The sequence below is a fragment of the Enhydra lutris genome, unplaced genomic scaffold (genome assembly GCF_002288905.1).
Source record: "Enhydra lutris kenyoni isolate GAN:26980312 unplaced genomic scaffold, ASM228890v2 scaffoldscaffold68, whole genome shotgun sequence".
Classification (NCBI taxonomy): domain Eukaryota; kingdom Metazoa; phylum Chordata; class Mammalia; order Carnivora; family Mustelidae; genus Enhydra; species Enhydra lutris.
In genome coordinates, this window is record NW_019154152.1 from 6029569 (window position 1) to 6053245 (window position 23677).

The following is a 23677-nucleotide window of genomic DNA, read 5'->3' on the forward strand; positions in this document are numbered from 1 at the left end:
GAAATCGACATAGAACATATTAGCTTTAAAGAAGAACATATTAGCTTCAAATGTACAACATGATTTTTTTTTAAAAATATTTTATTTATTTATTTGACAGAGAGAGATCACAAGTAGGCAGAGAGGAAGGTGGAGGGAGGGGGTGGAAGCAGGCTCCCTGCTGAGCAGAGAGCCTGATGAGGCACTCAATCCCAGGACCCTGAGATCATGACCTGAGCCGAAGGCAGAGGCTTTAACCCACTGAGCCACCCAGGCACCCTGTACAACACGATTTAATATTTGCATATATTGTGAAATGCTAACCAAAATAAATCTAGCTAACATCTATCACTACACATAGTTACAGGTTTTTTTTCTTATAATGAGAACTTTTAAGATCTCTCTTTGCAACTTTCAAGTATACAGTACATTATTACTAACTATAGTCACCATGCTGTACATGACATTCCCAGGACTTACTTATTTTATAACTGATAGTTTATATATCTTTTGAGGTGACTCTTCAAGGAAACTCTGACTGTTGATTCCTAGAAGGATGGATAGTTGCTTGGAGCTGTGACAAAATCAGTGTGTGTGTGTGTGTGTGTGTGTGTGTGTGTGTGTGTGTGTGTGTAACAAGCAGCCTCACACTTCAATAAGAACCTACTGTGAGCCAGTTCTGTGCTTGATCATGTCATGGAAAGAAGACATAACCCTATCCTCCTGGAGTTCCTGCCCAGGTGAAAAGACCCAACAAACCCATGATAAACAGTGTCCACGCCAATTTAATAAAAGAAGAGTTAGAATGAGCTGGAGCATCCAGGAGAGCTTTGTGGAAGGGATTCAGATTTATCTGGGCCTTCTATATTCGGCAAGGTCAACTGTGAAAGAGGTAGACGGAAGAAAATCATTGGCAGCAGCTGCAAAAGTGGCTCCAGCTGTAGGCCTTCACGAGCGTCATATCAGGGAGCCCTGCTGGTCATTAAAAGACAGAGTAGAAATAGATTCCAAGGAGAAGGAGACAGAGGTCTTCCCCTTCTTTGGGGGTTTAAGGCTAGAAGAGCTCTTCTCTGCTTCCTACTGCACACCAGAGAGAAAGGTAGGTTTTCTCGCCTGGGTTTTGTGATCCATGAGCAGTTTGTTTCTGGGCTGAAATTGGGTGTCAAGATAAGTGGAATAAAGGTAAATCAAGAATGTTGGGAAGGCAACTAGCATACGGATAAGAATGCCAGGAACGAGGGAGAAAGTTTATAGGGACGCGAGGGAGAAAGTTTATAGGGAGCAATTTACAAGTTCCATGGTAGTGGGAGGGTAGGCAAGAGGGAAGAAGGTTTGTTTGAGTGTAGAACGATAAAAAATACAAGATTAAGTACGTAATGATTAGGGTCAGGCATTTATTCAGAGTTTTGTATTATCAATGCATGTCTGTATGTAAAGGACTTAGAAGCTACAATCATTCTCAAAACCAACAAACACAAGAACCACCACTGCTTACAAGAATGTGTCTTCTGGGGGTGCCTGGGTGGCTCAGTGGGTTAAGCCTTTGCCTTTGGCTGAGGTCATGATCTCAGAGTCCTGGTATTGAGCCCCGCATCACGCTCTCTGCTCAGCGGGGAGTCTGCCCCCCCCACCACCTACCTCTGTGCCTACGTGTGGTCTGTCAAATAAATAAATAAAATCTTTTTTAAAAAGTTTGTCTTCTGGCCGATCATTTACCTTCTGTTTTTGTCACCTTCTAACTGCCCAGTAACTCCTTATTCGAGATTTTAACACCTGGATCACTGTCTTTCTCACCCCATTTCTGTCCTCACACTTGGGAACTTTATCATAATGGTATAATCTAGGTTTCCTACTGTGGCCTCTCATCACTCTACATGAGCACTCTTGTTGATGTTATCTCCTCCCAGACTTCACTTACTATTGAAGGGCCATTTGTTTCTGTATTTGTTCCTAGCCCAAACATCCCTTGTGAGTTTGAGACCCATGTATCCAACTGGAGAGCAATACCTGGATATTTCATGGAACTCAAATACAACTAGTCAAAATCTGAATTCCTTATCTCACAAACATGCTTCTTCTGTTCTCAAAATGCTGTTATATGGAATCAATGCCTATCTAGTCACCCAAACTAGAATGTTGGGGGCAGGTCATCACCATTTTTTTTTTTTAAAGATTTTATTTATTTATTTGACCGACAGATCACAAGTAGTCAGGCAGGCAGAGAGAGAGAGGAGGAAGCAGGCTCCCTGCTGAGAAGAGAGCCCGATGCGGGGCTCGATCCCAGGACCCTGAGATCATGACCTGAGCTGAAGGCAGAGGCTTTTAACCCACTGAGCCACCCCGGTGCCCCAGGTCATCACCATTTTATCTGCACCTCCTAGAAGCCATATCCCATAACGTACCACCTCCATAGATTGCACCTGTTGTCCATGAGTACAGAGCTACCCTGGTTCCAGAGAGTAAAACTGTTGGTTAAGAGATTAAGTCCTGGGGCGCCTGGGTGGCTCAGTGGGTTAAGCCTCTGCCTTCAGCTCAGGTCATGATCTCAGGGTTCTGGAATCGAGTCCCACATCAGGCTCTCTGCTCATAGGGAGCCTGCTTCCCCCTCTCTCTCTGCCTCTCTCTCTGCCTACTTGTGATCTCTCTCTGTCAAATAAATAAATAAAATCTTTAAAAAAAAAAAGAGAGATTAAGTCCTGGAGTAAGCATGCCTGGGTTTGAATAATAGCTTTCAGTTGGTACTGTGTAGTTGCTGGGGAGTTACATAAGCTTTCTGTTTCTTGTTTTTTTCCTCTGTAAAATGGGAATATTATATTGCTTACTTCATAAAATTGTTAGAATCAATTGTTATGTAAAATACAAGGAATACAGTAAGTACTCAATAACTTCTAGTGATGTTGATGGTATCAACAGTGATGATGCCTGAATAGAGCTGGTAGGGGCAACCACCCAGCACCAATAATTGAGGAACAAGATTCGGAGGATCTCACCTGCTTCTTAACCAGACTTTCAACCAATCCTTTATCCAGCCCAAGCCACATCTTTTCCTTTAAAGAAACTCAGTGCCTCCAATTCTTAAGCCCTCCTAGGTTCTGAGGGGCAAAATAGTTTGCCTTCTAGGAGCTTTCCCTCAGTAGGTACTTCAGTTTTTATGTTACACACATAAAAAACTGCCCAATATGGTAGCCACTAGTCACATGGCTATTAAGCCACTGAAATGCAAGTTAGGAGTGCTATACACGTTGAAAGGATATTTGGGGTAGATTGGGTTAAATAAAATGCATTAAATGAATTTCACCCGTTTGCTTTTTTATTTTTTAAAAATATTTTATTTATTTGACAGAGACACTATGAGAGAGGGAACACAAGTAGGGGAATTGGGAGAGGGAGAAACCAGCTTCCCACCAAGCAGGGAGCTCGATGTGGGGCTCAATCCCAGGACTCTGGGATCATGACCTGACAGGAAGGCAAATGCTTAGCAACTGGCCACCCAGGGGCCTCCTCCCCCACCCCCACAGCCCGCACATTTGCTTTTTCAATGAGGCTGCTAGAAAATTTTAACTTACATATGTGACTATCATTGTATTTCTATTGGATAATGTTGCATCTTACAAAATGTTGACTTTTTTTGCCTGTTGTCATATTTTCACTCTTTCTCCTTAGTCTTGTAGTGGATACCCTTTACCTCTTTATTTTCATTTTTGTGAGGTGCCTGGAGGAGGAAAGATAAATGGGTGTGTTCCATCCGCCACGTTGAACTGGAAGTTTTATCTAGGCTTCTCACAATCTTGCTCCTGCTTATATTTGTAGCCTTATTACTTTATGTTCTGTCACCAGCCCTATGGCCCAGCCAAAATGAATCACTAGGAATCTTTGGAAGGCACACAGGCTTTCATGAACTTGCTTTCTTTGTATCCTTTGTCTGAGTACTCTAACTCCTCCCACCTGTCTGGTGACTTATTCTTCAAAAACTCAAATTTCACCTACTTTCAGGAGCTTTTCTTGTCCCTGTCCTTCCAGTTGAGGTGACTGTTCCGGAGCCGAGAATATTTCCTGCATTTCTTGGTTAGATACCTATCTCCCCCATAAGGAATCCCATCTTATTCATCAGACCCTATAGTGCCATTTCCGGATTTGGTACATTGTAGGAACTAAATGTTTATTATTTAATGTTTATAAAACAAATGAATAAAGACATGAAAGAAGGACTGGGAATGCAGAGGAAGGAGAGGGCTGACTGGAGAAGTCTCATGAGGGTGGTATTTTTCATTTGTTCTTCAGAGAAGTTTCTCACCAGCGGGGAAGGTGTTAGGAATTTTTCAGGCAGAGGCAACAGGACAAGCCAAGCTTCCCTGAAAGCAAGGAATATGCTGGGGAAAGAGCAAATGAGGTCGTTTGGATGCAGCACTGTTCAGACCAGATCATTCAGGGTCTGGCGGTCCCAGAAAGAAATTTGAGGGTTGTGCGGGGGATCAAGAAGTGTTTGTGAAAGGAGTTACACCGTGGAGCGAGATCATTAGGCGTTCGCTTTAGCATTTTCCCGTTTGGCTGCGGACGGAGGCTGGCTGGGAGCGGAGGGCGCTGCTTGCGGTAAGGGGCTCGGCGGCGTGGTCGGGGCGGACGGCGAGCAGGGCGGCCAGCGGGATACGGCGAAGAAAGGGCACGACCGCCAGCCCCGGGGCAGGGGGAGATGGCACCGCGGGGTGCGGAGAGAGAGGGGTTTCCAGCTGACCCAGACCCGAGGGTGCCGGTGTGAGTACGGAAACGGGGTACGGCCGTGCGGGGGCTTCGCGCACTTGTCCCTTGCGCGTCGCCGTCCGTGCAACTCGCGGTTCGGTCGGAGGAGGCCGCCGGCGCTGCGGTTCCGGTTCCGGCTGGCGTCTGCACCTGTGGTGAGGGCGGCGGCCATGGCGTACTCCACTGTGCAGAGGGTGGCCCTGGCCTCGGGGCTCGTCCTGGCTGTGTCGCTGCTGCTGCCCAAAGCCTTCCTATCCCGCGGAAAGCGGCAGGAGCCGCCGCCGGTGCCGGAAGGTAAGTGGAGGCTAGCTCCCTCTGAGTGTACGGAGAACGCTGCTCCAGGGAGAGGGGCTCGAGGTCTCCTCCGAACGGGCTAGAGAGGGCTGACGGAGCGGTGTTTGGGAGGTGCCAAGCCTCGCGGTCCCCTTAGCGTCAGCGGACAGCGGCAGACTCCATGGGGCGCCTGGTTCCTCCCGACCTTTTGCAGCAGGAAGGGCTGGGGATGCAGGCGTGGGTGCCTGGGCACCCTCCAGGTGGCCTCTCGCTCACCCGTTGTTCGCAGTCTTTCCCTCTTCCCCTCACTGGCTTCCCTCAGCTGTCTCATCTGCCCAAGTGCTCTGAGTTCGGAGGGCTCCCGCTTGGACTCCCGTCTCTGGGGTTTCCGTGTGCTTTGTGTCTTGTGTCGTGCTTTTGTAAGAAGTCAAGTCAACTGACATTGCTGTTCTTAATCTGAAGTCATTGTGTACTTACTTCCAGCGCGCCAATTCAGGCTGTCTTTGTGCCTTTTTAAATACAACTTGAAGATTTTAATTCGAACTTCAATTACTGAGACGAAAGAATTCCTACATTCCCCTCAAGTGTTTGCTAATTCTTTGTTATTGGTATGGTGTATGTGGTGTTTACAAATCCACCTTTTTGGTCGGGTTCAGGGGCTTTTACATAACAGGTGTAGAGGGATGGATGTCCAGGCTGAGAGAAGGAACTAGAACAATTCTCTGTAACCCCTGAAGTTCTACTGGTAACGTTCTACTGTAGGTTATCTCTGTAATACCCTTGAGGATGGTTTTAGTCTCCAAACACTTCCACTGATGTTCAGCCTTTCGATTATTGGACAGCTCCTTTTGAACTGAAGTCCACTTCCCTGTAATCTGTGCACACTGACTGTTGTTCCACTCTTTTGCACATCATAGAAATACTGCAGATGCAAAGCACTAAGCTCTCCGGGTAGAGGACAGATTGAACCGAGAATCCTCTTGAGAGAATGTGCTTGATAAACTTTATACTTGCAAAACTATCTACCCGGAAGAGACTTCTAAAAAATTATGTTATCTTTTTTTCTTTCTGCCTTATTACAAAATTCCAAAGGTTTTACTAATTTTGTCTAATGATACTGCCTTGAGGATTAATTCATGATCTTGAGCAATAAAGATTTTTCTAAAACAATATCTTACTGAATTGAATTCCATTATGCTGAATTATGTTGAATAAGTTCTATTGAATGTGAGTGGGAGATACTCTTCTGAATGTTGTACAGAGATTAAATGGTTTTTTCCCTTGAGAACTCAAGAGCTGATTTTTGATGTTCTCATCTTAGATTCTTTGCACTTTCTGTTCTCCTTATTCCTAGAGTGTTCTTCCCTCAGCTGCCTTCTCATTAGTTTCTACTCAAATGTAACCTTCTCAGAGACTTTCCTTACCAACCCTAGCTGAGATAACTTGACCCTCATTCTTCCTTGTTCCTTCATGTTGTTCTGTTTTCCTTCTTGAAGGAATTATTATATGATATGAAATGTTCTTATTTAGTCTTTCTGTGTCTACCTTCAAGAATGTAAGTTTCATGAGGGCAGTGGCTTGGTCTCCTTTATCACTATTTCTTTAGCACCTGCCTAAAATGGCAGCTGATAAATATTTTTAAGTGAATAATTCAAGTTTACGAAGCTACTAATATTGTGAATTCTTTTTGCCTTAGTTACCAAAGGATATAATCTAGAGAAAAACTTCTCCTAAATGATATATTTCAGTAATTGAAATTTTGCTAACTAAACTCTATGCCCTTGGATGGACTTAGAGTGTATTATGCTGAGTGAAATAAGTCAGAAAAAGACAAATACTATGTGATTTCACTTATAAATGGAATCTAAAAAATAAATGAACAAACAAAACCAGAAATAGACCCATATATAGAGAGAACTGATGGTTGCCAAATGCGAGGGGTGGTGGGGGAATGGACAAAATGGGTGAAGAGGAGTGGGAGATACAGGCTTCCAGTTATGAAATGAGTAAGTCAGGTGGATAAAAGTACAACATAAGGAGTATAGTCAGTGGTGTTGTCATAGTATCATATTGTGATAGTTGGTAGCTATACTCGTGGTAAGCACAATAATGTATAGAGCTATAGAAGGACTGTGTTATACGTATGAAACTAAGGTAACATTGTATGTCAACTATACTTCAATAAAAAATATATTACTTAAAATCCCTGTACCAGTGTGCTGACATTTTAAAAACCGTGATTCCTAACCATTTTGGGTTTATATATCCCTTTGAGAATCTGATGAAAGAGTTTCTCCCTAAAAAAATTCACATATATTCACATATATTCAGAATTTGAGTATCAAGTCTGAGAATTCACAGAACCCTGAAACACTTGTTTTAGAGAAAGAAACAACCCCAGTTATTTGAAAACTCTTGAAACTTTTCTTCCTATTGGAGTATGTACAACAAGTACAGTCCCTTTTCCACATGACAGCCCTTAAGACAGTCTTTTAGTAAATACTTATGATGTACTCTTTCACATAGTGTATACACAGTATACAGATAACCATGGATTCTAAGAAAAATGAGCCAAATCTCTCCTTGAGGATCACAGTTTAGTAGAGGAAAAAAGACAAAAAATAAGTGCATAAGTGTCAGTTGCATGTACTCAAAGTCCTTGCATGGAACAGTGAGGAGTCACGGTTAGAATTGTCAGTTTTACCGGTGTCCTAGAGCAGGAGAGTCCTTTTTTCCCCCCCAACAGCTTTCTTGAGATATAATTCACATACAGTTCACCCATTTAAAGTGTACAGTTCAGTGGGGTTTATTATATTCAGAGTTGTGCAACCATCACCACAATCAGTGTTTGAACATTTTTCTACCGCACCTCCACCGCCCGCTAAAATCCCCACATTCTTTAGCCATCACCCTCCAACACACCCCACCCCCCTTCAGCCCTAGGTAACTACTAATCTACTTTCTATCAGTATAAATTTTCCTGTTCTGGAAATTCATATAAATGGAATTCTACAATATGTGATCTTTTGTGACTAGCTTCTTTTGCTCAGCATGTTTTTAAGGTTCATCCATGCTATAGCATGTATACATACTTCATTATTTTTTTAAGGTTTATTTTAGAGAGAGTGAGGGGGAGGAGCAGAGGGAGAAGGAGAGAGAAACCCAAGCAGACTTCACATTGCGTGCAGAGCCTGACGCGGGCCTTGATCTCATGATCTAAGGCAAGGCCACCTAACAGACTGTGCCAGCCGGGCATCCCAGTACTTCATTACTTTTAAATGGCTGAATAATATTCCATTGTGTGGCTATACCACATTTTATTTATCCATTCATCTGCTGATGGACATGGACATTTGGGTTGTTTTTTATATATATATATATATATATATATATACATATATATATATATATATATATTTTTTTTTTTTTTTTAATTTGACAGAAAGAGGGGGAGAGAGCAAGCACAAGCAGGGGGAATGGCAGGCAGGGGATAGGCAGGCTCCCCACTCAGCAAGGAGCCCGATGTGGGCTTCGATTCTGGGACCCTGAGATCATGACCTGAGCTGAAGGCAGCAGCTTAACCAACTGAGCCACCCAGGCACCCCAGGTTGTTCATATTTTTTATTATAGATAATGCTGCTGTTAACATTTGAATACAAACTTGGACATGTTTTTATTTTTTTTAGGGATATACATTTGGGAAATATGAGCATTTTACTGTGGCTGGAATGAAGAGTGACATTTCCGGGTCATATGATTACTCTGTTTTTAATCTTTTGAGGAACTGCTAGACTGTTTGCCATAGTGCCTGCACCATTTAACATTTCTGCCAGCAAGGGGGAAGTATTCTAGTTTCTCCACATCTTGCCAACATTTTTGATCATAGGCATTCTAGTCGGTGTGAAATAATATCTCATTTTGGTTTTATTTGCATTTTCCTGATGACCTTTGACATTGAGCATCTTTTTGTGTGTATATTGGCTATTTGTATATCATCTTTGGAGAAATGCCTTATTCAGATCCTGTGCCCATTTTTAAATTGGGTTACTTTTTATTGTTGAGTTTTAAGGGCTTTTTAGATAAAAATCTATTAGCAGATATATAATTTACAAATATTTTCTCCGATTCAGTGGGTTGTTTTCACTTTCTTGCTGGTGTCCTTTGAAGAAGAAAAGTTTTTCATTTTGATGAGAGATGAGACCAGAGATGTCGGTAGGGACCAAACTGTGAGGACTTTTTTCTTTTTCTGTCATACTTAAGAGGTTTGGATTTTATTTCAAAGGTGGGAGAGGCCATTTTAAGTTTGTAAGTAGAAGAGAAACCTCCAGTCTGGTTTTAGAAAGGACATCCTAGCAGCACTCTAGGAGCTGCATTGTGAGGATTTCTTTAAGGAAAAGATGGTCACAGTACTCCAGGTGAGATCGTGTGAGTATCATTAAGTCAGTGCTGTTGAGCTCATGAGTTAGGATCCTCATGACAAATGACAGAAAATTCAACTTCAACTGTCTTAAGACAAAAAGGGGCTTTATTGCTTGTGTCAGTGAAAAGCGCATGTGTTAGAACTGGCCTTTAGTGTTGTTTGATCCAGAGATTCACAGTCTCTTCAGGGCTCCAGCTCTAATTTTCTGTGTGCATTTCACTTCCAAGTTCCTTCTCAAGTTGGCTCTGTCCTCTGCCTGCTCTCTCAGGATAGCAACAGTGGTTGCAATAGCACCATACATCACCTCTCACCTTCCATTGTCCAGACAAGGAGCATGTCTTTTCTTTTAAACTCTTCCTTCACTCCCACCTTACTCTTATCTAAGTAGTTTTTGCTAAACTATCCATACATTTTAGTGACTTAATTTACTTGCAGTGCTTGGGGTAGAAAGAATATGCTGATTAACTACTGATTAACCACTCTGAAGTTGAGAGAGATTCCCAAAGTGATATAAGGTACTGGAGGAAGGAGGAAGTAGAGCAGGGGAGGCTGTCACCATTGGGTAAAAGGGAGGAGAACAATTTTAAGAGCTCTTTTTATTTTTATTTTTTATATCTCTCTGGTTTTTATTTTTATGTTTTATGATTTAAAATTTATTTAATGTCAGAAATTCCAGTTTCTTTAAGAGTCATTTTTAAAGATTTATTTGGGAGAGAGTGCATGTGCATGTGTGTGCATGAGTTGGGGGTTAGGGGCATGGAGAGAGAGACAGTCTCAAGCAGACCCCACGCTAAGTGCAAGGCCTAACTTGGGGCTCGATCTCACGACCCTGAGATCATGACCTGAGCCAAAATCAAGAGTGTGACGTTTAACTGACTGAGCCACCCAGGTGCCCCTCAAGAGCCATTTTTAAGTAGAATTGGAAGATGAGAGGAAGGGAACCATTTTGGATTAGTCTCAGGTTATTGGCTTAGGTGAATAGACAGATGTTGATGCCCTTCACCAAAGTAGGAATGGAAGAAAATAAATAAAAGGGAAAGATGGTGAGTTCAGGGATTTGAAGACTAGCATCATGTCCCCTTCTTCAGTCTTTTTTCCTCTGTTGACATGTGTAGGAGTTCATCCATTCCTCATGTGATGTAGTTCCAAGTATCTCAACAGAGCCCTCTAGGCAAATAATAGCAAGTGGAAACAGGAGCAAACCTGTTGCCTTACCCCCTCTGCTTTTAAAAACTCTGTACTTCTTTTAATGCAGCCTGAGGATTGCTTTAGATTTTTGGCATTTTACTTGCTGGCCTTCTGGTATATTAGAATCCTAAGCTGCTTTTTTTTCCCCTTTTTTTCTTTTTGATTGCTGCTCATCTTGGTTCTGTCCATTTTGTACTGTTCACTTTGTTTTGGAACATAGGTGAGCGGGGGTTCACAGTCTCTATTTCTGCGCTTGGTCTCTTTGTCATAGTTGCAGACACACCAGAAGGCAGGGGCTTCTCCTTTTGTGGTCAGTGAAAAGGCTTGGCTTTCTGGAATTGCAGGGGCACCGGTGTGTGGGGTTAGCTTTCACTCACCCCAGCACAGAATTCACTGTGGAGTGGTGCTGGTCCTTGCTGGGGTTGTTTGCAGGTATGGTGGGGCTGGAACCGCTCTGGAGAGATGCCTGCCAAGGCCGTGCAGGGGAAGGTGGGGCTGCCCACATGTTGCTAGCAGAATAGGTGGAGAGTATTCGTGCTAGTTTTTGCAGGTGTCTGGCTCTCTGGGCTTGGGGAGGGAAGAGAAATGGCGCCTGCTAGCACTTCTGTTGTGGGAGTCTCCTGAAGATACCGGCGCCTCCGGCACATTTTCTCAGAATAGTAAATACATCTCCTTCACTTGTACCTCAGGCACTTTCAAACTGTTGTTTCTATGCTGTGTTTAAAATCAAGTATTTATTATGCTTTAGAGCAAGGACTCAGTTTCCTATCTCCCTTCGGTTTCCACGTAGGTAAGCCAGTTAATTTTTAAAGTACCCAGAGTTAAACCCTGCTGATTTTAAAAGCGAAGTTAAGTTCCATTGATTTTTTTTTTCCCCAAAGCCAAGTTAATGGGGATTCATCTTCCTAGTGTGGGTCTCCAAAGCCTAGTGTGGGGTCTGATCCTCTTAACTTTTCCATGCTTTCCATTTGTGGTTAGTCTTACCTGGGTTTGTTTCCCAATCTCAGCTCTGCTCCTCTGCCCTTTTTTGATGTGGCCTTTGTCTTCAGTTCCCTCTAGGATTAAATGTGGAAGCACTGTTCCGCCAGTCTTTGGGTCATTTTCAGAGTTAGTCACACAGATCAGAGCGTTATCTCCCTGTGCATCCACGGGTTCCGTTGAGGATCCTCCTACTCTGCCTTCTTCCTCACAATCTCCTGAAGAATCCTTTTTAGATTCTAGTCGAAGAGCTACAGTGTGCTCACTTCTCTGTAGGTGAAAAGTGCACCATAGACCTTTTGCAAACCGAAACAGTAGTCACTTACTCCATTCTTTAAAATTACCTCTTTCTATCAACATAATTGCTTAAAATTTTCTTTTAGTTTAATGAACCTTCTTGCAGGTTTTCTAGTCTTGGTAGAAATTACTTGGTGGAAGGACTTTTCCTCCTCATCCATCTGGAACTTTTTGTCTTTAGGATTGCTGATTCTCTTCCATTTAATCCAAAATGTATCTCCTTTAATAGAGAATATAGAAGGAAAATAGAAGTTCAGAAGTTGTTTCCTTGGCATTATGTTTTATCATCAGGTAAATTGCCTTTTTTTGCTCTAAAATGCTCCTTTTGCTTTAGCTAGGCTTTTTATAAATCTTAATTTATTTTGAACCTTGGCCTCATGTGGTTCTTCCAAGTCTTGTCACTCATTCACGTATGTGTCTTTTTGTTCATTGTTTCTCTGTTCTTTTAGAAGAACTACCTATACATCTGCTTTTTCCCCCTCTGCCTTTCTTATCTGCTTGACAATTTTTGAAATGCCCAAGCCGCAATACATTTTAAGAGCTTTCCTCTTAGGGTCTCATGTCATAGGGTTTCAGAACTTAATTCTGCCTTCCTAGTGCCACACAACCCCTACTTTGTTGCCACAAATACTGAGTTGGCATGGTCCCTTTCTCCTACAGTTCTCTTTTCATTTCATCAACCAATTTTTTCTTTGGCCAAAGTAGTTCCCCTCCTCTCAACTTCTGTACCTGTGTAACATGAAAACATCAGCCTGTGAGGTCAGGAACTTGTCAGTGGTTCCCACGTTAGCATACTGAGACTTCGGACAGGTGTCAGAGTAGTTGAAGCCCTCCAAGATGACTGTATGCTGCTTCTTTGCACGAGTCGGCTTCAGGAGAGCCCTGCTTACCACCTCCATAGTTGGATCCTGGCGTACTCCCACAATAATGTCCAACCTGGCATCTCTCCTCCTGATCCTGCCTGCCCATGTTTTCCAGTGAATGACTCACTTTGAGTATTATAAATAGGGTTCCTTACCAGTACCTCTCCAATGACTCTGTTTCTCTGAAATAGCTCAGGCTCTTAAGTCACCTTGTTTTCCTCAGGTGAGTTCTGCCCACTGAGTGTTGAACTAAGATGTGGAAATAGATACACATATATGTATAGATATGTGTCCATGTATGTATATATACATGCATATATACTACATATACATATATAATTTCTTGTTATCTTAAATTAGCTCTTTGTTTTGGTATATAAGTGCTTGAGGACAAATGTATTATCTTTGTCCCTTACCTTTTCTTTTCTCCTAATGAAACCTCAAGTATCTGCTCTGAAAGAGTATCAGAGAAGGGAGGAGACAATTTGAGAGCCTGTGAATACATGTAAATTAGTCACTTTTTCAAGTTCAGGAACTTCTAGAGGAGTGAGTGTGGAGCATAGTTGTGGGTGTGGAGCACCTTTACCAGGCACCCTGACCGCCATTTTCTATTCGCATATCTAAAAACCACTCAGCATAATGAAGTAAACAATTATTTTTAGTCCTGAGAGTAACTTTGCTGGGTCTTGAGATTCCAGCAAATGCCAGCAGGCCCAGTATAAGTCATCAAGATCAATTCAGCAAGTATACAGCATGCAAGACCCAGAGCATACCCTGTAGGGGGCCCAAGTGCAGAGAAGACACTAGACTTTTATTCAAGAAGTTCATAGTTTGTCCTTCAGCCACAGAACACAAAGAATGCCTATAATTAAAGAAGTTGATTTATTACTCGTAGCAAGGGAGAATGCACACCATAGGGAAGCATGCAACATCACAGTAAGATTGTTTGAAAAGCTTTATTATAGGATGTGGGCATGTGTTGAGTGATTTTGAAGAAGGTTTAAGGATGTGGGGCTTTGCTCTGGGTCCTGTCAGGAAGTGAGGCAAATTCTGTGGGTGGGTATCTTAATAGAGTTTATCTAAAGGGAGAAAAGAATTAGAGAAAGGCTGAAGCTATAATTCATGATGAAGCAGCAGCCACTCATCAGGGAATGGGGGCTATTTGATATTTTTTTAGCTTGGAGAGTATTCATGTTTTGTCACTGTTCAGGCAGATTATGGATTCTTTCATCTTGATCCATGGTGGTCATAGAATGGCTTTGTTTAATGTTGATCTGAAATTGCTCACATTTAACAGGAGAACACCAAGACCTAACTGAGTGCTAAGCCAGCTCATATCAACACCAAGGCCTAGCTGATAGTACCAGGCCAGATCCACTTCTGGTTGTCAGACGCATCTTTTCTGGGGCTCTAATAGGATTTATAGGTTTTAGTCAGTACTGAATACAATTGGGTGGAAATAGTACTTAGTGGAAGATTTTATCTATTTCTGTTTCTCAGTCCATTCAGATAGAGGCTGTAAGGCATATAAATACAACTTTTTAATAAAACCAGTTCTAATAAGTGCAATTAAAGAGGTTCAAGGGGTATGTTCCAAGTACATGGGAGTGACATGAGAAAAAGCATAGGTGTTGTGGGCAATATTTGACCTGGGCCCTGAAGGATAAGCTAGATTTAGACGTGTGGAGTTGGAGAGAAAAGCACAACCACTGGAGTTAGCAAAAAGCAAAGGCTTAGAGGTAAAAAATGACAAGGCTCAGAGCATGGCGAGAAGTCTAGTTAGGCTGAATCAGGAATATGTAATGTGAAAGAAATATGAAGAGGTACTTTTGGACCAGATTATAGAATTTAGTTGTTTAGAAATTTAGTTTATCAGGAAGGCAAAACCAGAATTTGTTAAATACCCACTGTGCATGCAGGGTGCACTGTATATGATATATAATCTGTAATCCTTTTTGGTAAAGGTTTTATTTACTTGACAGAGAAAGAGAGAGGGGCGGTGCACTTGCACACACGTACAAACACTAGCAGGCAGAGTGGCAGGCAGAGGGAGAAGTAGGCTCCTCGCTGAGCAGAGACCGTGACATGCAGCTCAGTCCCAGGACCCTGGGATCAGGACCTCAGCCAAAAGCAGACATTTAACAGACTGAGCTACCCAGGGTCCCCTAGTCTGTAATCCTTCTAATAACCCTTTACAATCCTTGTTAACAACCCCAGTTATATCCATTTTACAGATGACGCAGATGAGCTCTAGAAAGGCTCATGTAGGGGCATCTGGGTGGATCAGTCCATTAAGTATCTGCCTTCAGCTCAGATAATGATCCCAGAGTCCTAGGATCGAGCCTGCATTGGGCTCCCTGCTCAGGGAAGAGTCTGCTTCTCTCTCTGCCCCTCCCCCTGCTCATGCTCTCTCTCTATCTCTCTCTTTCTCTCTCTCTCTTTCTCTCTCTCATATAAATAAAATCTTTAAAAGAAAAAAAAAAAAAGGTTCATTTAACCTCCACTTAGATAGTTGGAGTCCCAGCCAATATCCTAATAACTCTGAGAAGATAGCACTGATTTTACTCACTTCACTGCCTCCTGTGTAACAGTCTCTTGTCCTCAGTGGGAACCACTGAAAGCTTTTGATCGGAGAAATGGCAAGACCCACTAGAATTATGCTTTAGGAAAGTGACTCCTAACAAAACAGTAATAATTAACATGCGTAAGGTATATGGACTAAGCCCTGTGCTAATCAACTTAGACACACAAGTATCTAACAGTATGTAGCTTGATTTGGGAGTAGGGAGGTTGGTAAAAGAGGAAGAAACGTTCTGGTTAAGCTAGCAGAAAATATCAAAGCTGTGGTGGGTAGAGCACAGCTTGAGGTAGAAGGAGAATGTAACAAGATGAGGGGCCCCTGGAGGAGACTGATGCAGTCAGCTGTGGTCCCAGGCTCCACTTCAAGTAATGCTGAATTAAATTTGGTCTCTAGAATTTCCTCAGTATTGGGGCACCTGGGTGGCTCAGTGGGTTAAGCTTTTGCCTTTGGCTCAGGTCATGATCTCAGGGTCCTGGGATAGAGCCCCATGTCGGGCTTTCCGCTCTGCGGGGAGCTTGCTTCCCCCCCACCCCCCCGCCCTCTGCCTGCCTCTGCCTGCCTCTGCCTACTTGTGATCTCTCTGTTAAATAAATAAATAAAATCTTAAAAAAAAAAAAAAGAATTTCCACAGTATTTAGGGAGAAGCTTACATATCTTAAGGAATTGGCCCATAAGGATCTTTCTTAAACTGTGGTAATCAAACATAAACACATCCAGTTCTTTATTGATTTGTCTTAAGAATGAAATGTTGCAGATGGCGTAATGCTGCTTTCAGAAAGCTCTTTTGTTAACAGTTTCAGAGTTTTTGTTTTTAGCAATAAGGATGGTTGTTAACAAGGGAAAGTAGAGCTTCATTCTTTAAAATCCATTAAGTTTGTAGTCTAGCTTAAATGATATGCTAGGTGAAATTTTAATAATTAAATAAACCTAAATATGGGGAAAATGTTCAATAAATAATTAGGATTTAGTCAAGTCCCATTTTAGAGAATACTTAAGTGCATATGCAGATAGTGAACACAGCTGTTTTCTATTTTGAAAAGTGCAATTTTCATGTTCTAATATCTTTTAATACTCTGATCTCTTGAGCTGGTTGGTTTTGTTTTTGTCTTTCTTTTTTTTTTTTTTTATGTATTTGAGAGAGAGAGGAAGGGGTAGGGTGGGGGGAGAAGCAGAGGGAGAGGTAGAAGCAGATTTCCCTGCTGAGCAGGGAGCCTGACATAGGGCTTGATCCTAGAACTCCAGGATCATGACTTGAGCCTCCCAGGTGCCCCTCTTGAGCTGTTTTTTTAAACATTTTTTTTTAAAGCCACAAATCCTCTTTGTAATATAGATATAAAGTAGAACATTTATAATAGTGAAAAATAGAAAATAACCTAAATATTCATCAGCTTGGGATGAGGTGAATAAACTGTAATAATGAACATACTAGGAGATGCTATATGGCAGTTTGAGTGAATGAACTGTAGAGCTACACATATCAAATCAACATGCTGCATTTCTGGGCCACGTATTAATCCCCACCAGAAAAATGACAGAAAAGGAAGTTGCAGAAGAATGAGTATAGTATGATATAATATAAAGATCTTTTTTAAAAATTGCGATATGTAAAATATACATAATATAAATTTATAATTTTAACCATTAGGTTTATAGTTCAGCGACATTCAGTATGTTCATATTGCTATACGACTGTCACTACTGTCTGTTCATAATATAAAGTTTTAAAACTCAGGACATGTAGTTTGTGAATACATACTTAACATAGTAAAGTATAAAGTTGATGTTCTGAGAGTACACATGTCTTGCAGTTACATCTCTGGTAGGCAGGTGTACAAGTGCTCATCCATTATCATTTATACTTTTTTGTACACTTGTAGTATTTCACTTGAGATGTCTAGTTAAAAATTTCTTTTTAAAAAAATTATTTCCAAATGTTTTATAGCCATTGAATTTCTAAACTTTCTGGGTTCAGTTGCTAAGAAATGTGGTACTAAGAGCCAAGAGGTGAAATGGTTCCCTGCTGAGGGCAGTTAACTTTACAGGAAAAAAAAAATCTCTTCCAAATTGAGCATTCTGACCCTAGCCTACCATCCCAAGAATTTTCTTGATCACAGGTGGCAGAGGTTATAGGTCTTAAGCCTAAAGGTCTGAGAGAATGACTCTATTAAAAAAAAAAAAACAGCCCTGGGGCGCCTGGGTTGCTCAGTGGGTTGGGCCTCTGCCTTCAGCTCAGGTCATGGTCCCAGGATACTGGGATCGAGCCCCACATAGCCTGCTTCCCTCTCTCTCTCTGCCTGCCTCTCTACCTACTTGTGATCTCTGTCTGTCAAATAAATAAATAAAGTCTTTAAAAAAATAAAAACAAAACAAATAAAAAAAACCAGCCAACCAACCAAACAACCAAACAAAAACACCACACAAAACCACAGGAGGAAAGCAGGTTTTAGAAGATGAAATGAGTTTCATTTTTAGGTTTGACATGATAGTCCAACAAAAGGATGTATATACTAATGGAATTTAGAGATAAGAGACAGAAGCTTGAGGGGAAAAAGAGCTAGAGCTGTACATTTTGGAACTTAAAATGGATCCATGAGAATGAATGAATTCGTCAAAGGAAAAAGGATGAGAAAAAACATGTTGAGACAGGGGCTCCTGGGTGGCTCAGTGGGTTAAAGCCTCTGCTTTAGGCTCAGGTCATGATCCCAGGGCTCTCTGCTCGGCAAGGAGCCTGCTTCCCCCTCTTTCTCTGCCTGCCTCTCTGCCTACTTGTGATCTCTGTCAAATAAATAAATAAAATCTTTGAAGACATGTTGAGACAAAGATCTCAGGGAGAAGATTAAAGAAGAACCTGTGCATGAGACTGAGAAAGAATAGGTTGGAAGACCAGTCAGTTGGAAAAGAAGAGCCCAGGAGTGTGGTGTGCCGTTGAAATTAAGGCAGGAGACTTTGACAAAGATTTATTCAGATTAATCCCATTTTTATTGAATGAGTAGTATGTGATATCACTTTCTTGTATTACAGTTAAGTCTTAAGAGTGAGACCTGAGGGGAAAAGCTATTGGATTTGATGGTTAAGGCACAGTTGCCTTGTTGCTGGAACTATATTGCTCATCTGTAAACCCTTTAATTTAAAGATAGGGGCTGTGTTTTATCATTTTTTAAAAAGATTTGTTTATTTTAGGGAAGGGGGAGAGAGCATGTGCCCACAACTGGGAGGGGCAGAAGGAGAAGGAAAGAGAATCTCAAGCAGACTTCGAGCTGAGCACAGAGCAGGATGTGGGTGGGGCTTGATCCCACGACCCTGAGATCATGACTGAGCCAAAACCAAGAATCGGACCCTTAAATGACTGCACCACCCAGGCGCCTCTGTTTTATTTATCACTTTAATCTCTGTGACTGGCACACTAATTGTTCAGTAGTGAATTCTGTGAAATATTATACAAAATACAAAATGCTGAGATTTCGGGGCGCCTGGGTGGCTCAGTGGGTTAAGCCGCTGCCTTCGGCTCAGGTCATGATCTCGGAGTCCTGGGATCGAGCCCCATATCGGGCTTTCTGCTCAGCAGGGAGCCTGCTTCCTCCTCTCTCTCTGCCTGCCTCTCTGCCTGCTTGTGATCTCTCTCTGTCAAATAAATAAATAAAATCTTAAAAAAAAAAAATGCTGAGATTTCTCCTGTGATATAAAACCTATTTTTACCACCTAGCCTATCTGTTCCATTGCTCTTCAATTCCTTCTCTAATCTTTGAAAATAGTATTCCTCCACTTTTCGGCTCCTCTTTGATTCCAGTCTACAAGCTCTTTCATTAGTTGTTTCCCTACTTCTTGCCATATCACATTCAGTGTTGCTGTTGGAAACCCTACATTTTATTTCCTTTCTTCTTCCCATTACTCACTCATTAACTCAATATAAAGAATACTATCCTAACGAGCTGTTCAGAGGTGGCGTGAGCTTCCTGGGGGCACTACTGAATTTCCTGTTTGATGGTATTCAGCAAAGTCAGGACCTCCACTTACAGAAGGTGAGGGTATTGAACTCAGGTGGTTAGACTAGATAATTTTTTTTAAAAACTTTGAGATATAATTCACATACCAGGCAGTTTATCTATTTAAAGTTTAAATTGTCAGTGGTTTTTAATATATTCTGAGTTCTGCAGCTATCACCACAATCAATTTTAGGACATTTTTATCACCCATCCTACATACACACAAAGAACTCCATACCCATTAGCGGTCACTCTTCTCCCCCTCCCCCCCACCCCCCACCCCTCAGCCCAAGCAACCACTTTCTGTCTCCATAGATTTACCTGTACTGGACATTTCATATTCATGGACTCATGTAACTTATGGTCTTGCATGACTGGCTCTTTCTTTCTTTCTTTCTTTCTTTCTTTCTTTTCTTACTTAGCATATTGTTCGCAAAGTTCATCCATATTGTAGCATTTACAGTACTTCATTCTTCTTATAGCCAAGTAATATTCCATTGCATGGGTATACCACATTGTACTTACTCATTTATTGTCAGCTGATGGACTTTTTGATAAGTATGAATAACGCTGCTATGAACATTTTTGTACAAGTTTTTGTGTCAGCATATTCTTCTTGGGTATATACCTAAGAGTAGAATTGTTGGGTCATATGGAAACTTTGTTTACCCTCTTGAAGAACTGCCAGGCTGTTTTTCAAAGTGAATACACTTTTGTACATTCCCACCAGCAGAGTATGAGAATTCCATTTTCTTGACATCCTTGCCAATACTTTATTATCTTTTTTTAATTGCATGCTAGTGGGTGTAATACAGTGTATCTCATTGTGGGTTTAATTTGCATTTCTTTGATGACTATTGGTGTTGTACATCTTTTCATGTGTTTATTGGCCATTTGTATATCTTCTTTGGAGAAATGTCTATTAAGAACCTTTCATCTTTTTTTATTTTATTTTTGTTTTGTTTTGTTTTTGTTTCATTTTTTAAATTTCTTTTCAGTGTAACAGAATTCATTGTTTTTGCACCACACCCAGTGCTCCATGCAATCCGTGCCCTCCCTAGTACCAACCACCTGATTCCCCCAACCTCCCACCCCCTGCCCCTTCAAAACCCTCAGGTTATTTTTCAGAGTCCATAGTCTCTCATGGTTCACCTCCCCTTCCAATTTGCCTCAACTCCCTTCTCCTCTCCATCTCCCTATGTCCTCCATGTTATTTGTTATGCTCTACAAATAAGTGAAACCATATGATAATTGACTCTCTCTGCTTGACTTATTTCACTCAGCATAATCTCTTCCAGTCCTGTCCATGTTGCTACAAAAGTTGGGTATTCATCCTTTCTGATGGAGGCATCATACTCCATAGTGTATATGGACCACATCTTCCTTATCCATTCGTCTGTTGAAGGGCATCTTGGTTCTTTCCACAGTTTGGCGACCGTGGCCATTGCTGCTATAAACATTGGGGTACAGATGGCCCTTCTTTTCACTACATCTGTATCTTTGGGGTAAATACCCAGTAGTGTAATTGCAGGGCCATAGGGAAGCTCTATTTTTAATTTCTTAAGGAATCTCCACACTGTTCTGCAAAGTGGCTGCACCAACTTGCATTTCCACCAACAGTGTAAGAGGGTTCCCCTTTCTCCACATCCTCTCCAACACACGTTGTTTCCTGTCTTGCTAATTTTGGCCATTCTAACTGGTGTAATGTGGTATCTCAATGTGGTTTTAATTTGAATCTCCCTGATGGCTAGTGATGATGAACATTTTTTCATGTGTCTGATAGCCATTTGTATGTCTTCATTGGAGAAGTGTCTGTTCATATCTTCTGCCCATTTTTTGATATGATTATCTGTTTTGTGTTTGTTGAGTTTGAGAAGTTCTTTATAGATCCTGGATATCAACCTTTTGTCTGTACTGTCATTTGCAAATATCTTCTCCCGTTCCGTGGGTTGCCTCTTTGTTTTGTTGACTGTTTGCTTTGCTTTTGATCTTGATGAAGTCCCAAAAGTTCATTTTTGCTTTTGTTTCCTTTGCCTTTGGAGACATATCTTGAAAGAATTTGCTGTGGCTGATATTGAAGAGGTTACTGCCTATGTTCTCCTCTAGGATTCTGATGGATTCCTGTCTCACGTTGAGGTCTTTTATCCATTTTGAGTTTATCTTTGTGTACGGTGTAAGAGAATGGTCGAGTTTCATTCTTCTACATATAGCTGTCCAATTTTCCGAGCACCATTTATTGAAGAGACTGTCTTTTTTCCACTGTATATTTTTTCCTGCTTTGTCGAAGATTATTTGACCATAGAGTTGAGGGTCCATATCTGGGCTCTCTACTCTGTTCTACTGGTCTATGTGTCTGTTTTTATGCCAGGACCATGCTGTCTTGGTGATCACAGCTTTGTAGTAAAGCTTGAAATCAGGTAACGTGATGCCGCAGTTTTATTTTTCTTTTTCAACATTTCCTTAGCAATTCAGGGTCTCTTCTGATTCCATACAAATTTTAGGATTATTTGGGACGCCTGGGTGGCTCAGTTGGTTAAGCAGCTGCCTTCGGCTCAGGTCATGATCCCAGCGTCCTGGGATCCAGTCCCACATCGGGCTCCTTGCTCATCGGGGGGCCTGCTTCTCCCTCTGCCTCTGCCTGCCATTCTGTCTGCCTGTGCTCGCTCTCTCTCCCTCTCTCTCTGACAAATAAATAAATAAAATCTTTAAAAAAAAAATTTTAGGATTATTTGCTCCAGCTCTTTGAAAAATACCGGTGGAATTTTGATCAGAATGGCATTAAAAGTATAGATTGCTCTAGGCAGTATAGACATTTTAACAATGTTTATTCTTCCGATCCAAGAGCATGGAATGGTCTTCCATCTTTTTGTGTCTTCTTCAATTTCTTTCATGAGTGTTCTGTAGTTCTTCGAGTACAGATCCTTTACCTCTTTGGTTAGGTTTATTCCCAGCTATCTTATGGTTCTTGGTGCTATAGTAAATGGAATCAATTCTCTAATTTCCCTTTCTGTATTTTCATTGTTATTGTATAAGAAAGCCACTGATTTCTGTACATTGACTTTGTATCCTGCCACGTTACTGAATTGCTGTATGAGTTCTAGTAATTTGGGGTTGGAGTCTTTTGGGTTTTCCATATAAAGTATCACGTCATCTGCGAAGAGAGAGAGTTTGACTTCTTCATTGCCAATTTGGATACCTTTTATTTCTCTTTGTTGTCTGATTGCTGTTGCTAGGACTTCTAATACTATGTTGAACAAGAGTGGTGAGAGTGGGCATCCTTATCGTGTTCCTGATCTCAACGGGAAGGCTGTGAGCTTTTTCCCATTGAGGATGATATTTGCTGTGGGTCTTTCATAGATAGATTTTATGAAGTTCAGGAATGTTCCCTCTATCCCTATACTTTGAAGCATTTTAATCAGGAACGGGTGCTGGATTTTGTCAAATGCTTTTTCTGCATCAATTGAGAGGACCATGTGGTTCTTCTCTCTTCTCTTATTGATTTGTTCTATCACATTGATTGATTTGCGAATGTTGAACCATCCTTGTAACCCAGGGATGAATCCCACCTGGTCAGGGTGGATAATCTTTTTAATGTGCTTTTGGATCCTGTTTGCTAGGATCTTGTTGAGAATCTTCGTATCCATATTCATCAGTGATATTGGTCTGAAATTCTCCTTTTTGGTGTGGTCTTTGCCTGGTTTGGGGATCAGGGTAATGCTGGCTTCATTAAAAGAGTCTGGAAGTTTTCCTTCTGCTTCAATTTTTTGAAACACCTTCAGGAGAATAGGTGTTATTTCTTCTTTGAAAGTTTGGTAGAATTCCCCAGGGAATCCATCAGGTCCTGGGCTCTTGTTTTTTGAAGGTTTTTGATCACTGCTTCAATCTCATTACTAGATATTGGTCTATTCAGGTTGTCAATTTCTTTCTGGTTCAATTTTGGGAGTTTATAGTTTTCCAGGAATGCATCCATTTCATCTAGGTTGCTTAACTTATTGTCATATAACTGTTGATAATAACTTCTGATGATTGTTTCTACTTCCTCGGTGATCTTTTTTAATTTTTATTTTATTTTTATTATTTATTTATTTATTTGACAGACAAAGATCACAAGTAGGCAGAGAGGCAGGCAGAGAGAGAGGAAGGGAAACAGCCCGATTCGGGGCTCAATCCCAGGACCCTGGGATCATGACTTGAGCTGAAGGCAGAGGCTTTAACCCACTGAGCCACCCAGGCGCCCCCCCACCAACACTTTTAATATGGGAATAGTTCACTCATTTTATTTTTTTTAATTAACTTTTCATTTAGGTTTTCTTCTCAAGCCTAACTGTAGCCTAATAAAAAGTTCTTCTGAATGCGCCACCAACACTTGGAACTTAGC

General features: G+C 41.4%; 1 protein-coding gene across 3 annotated transcripts in view; it reads left to right on the forward strand.

The window, feature by feature from the left end:
* Positions 1–4871: 4871 nt before the first annotated feature.
* Positions 4872–23677, forward strand: part of LOC111159485 (RIC3 acetylcholine receptor chaperone) — a 63181-nt gene continuing 44375 nt past the window's right edge. For 2 of the 3 annotated variants that reach the window (XM_022521994.1, XM_022521995.1), the window contains exon 1: positions 4887–5010. In XM_022521994.1, the coding sequence (XP_022377702.1) occupies positions 4887–5010 (124 nt within the window). Of the gene's footprint in view, positions 5011–23677 lie in introns of all 3 variants that reach the window. The other variant, XM_022521997.1, reaches the window with a different exon arrangement.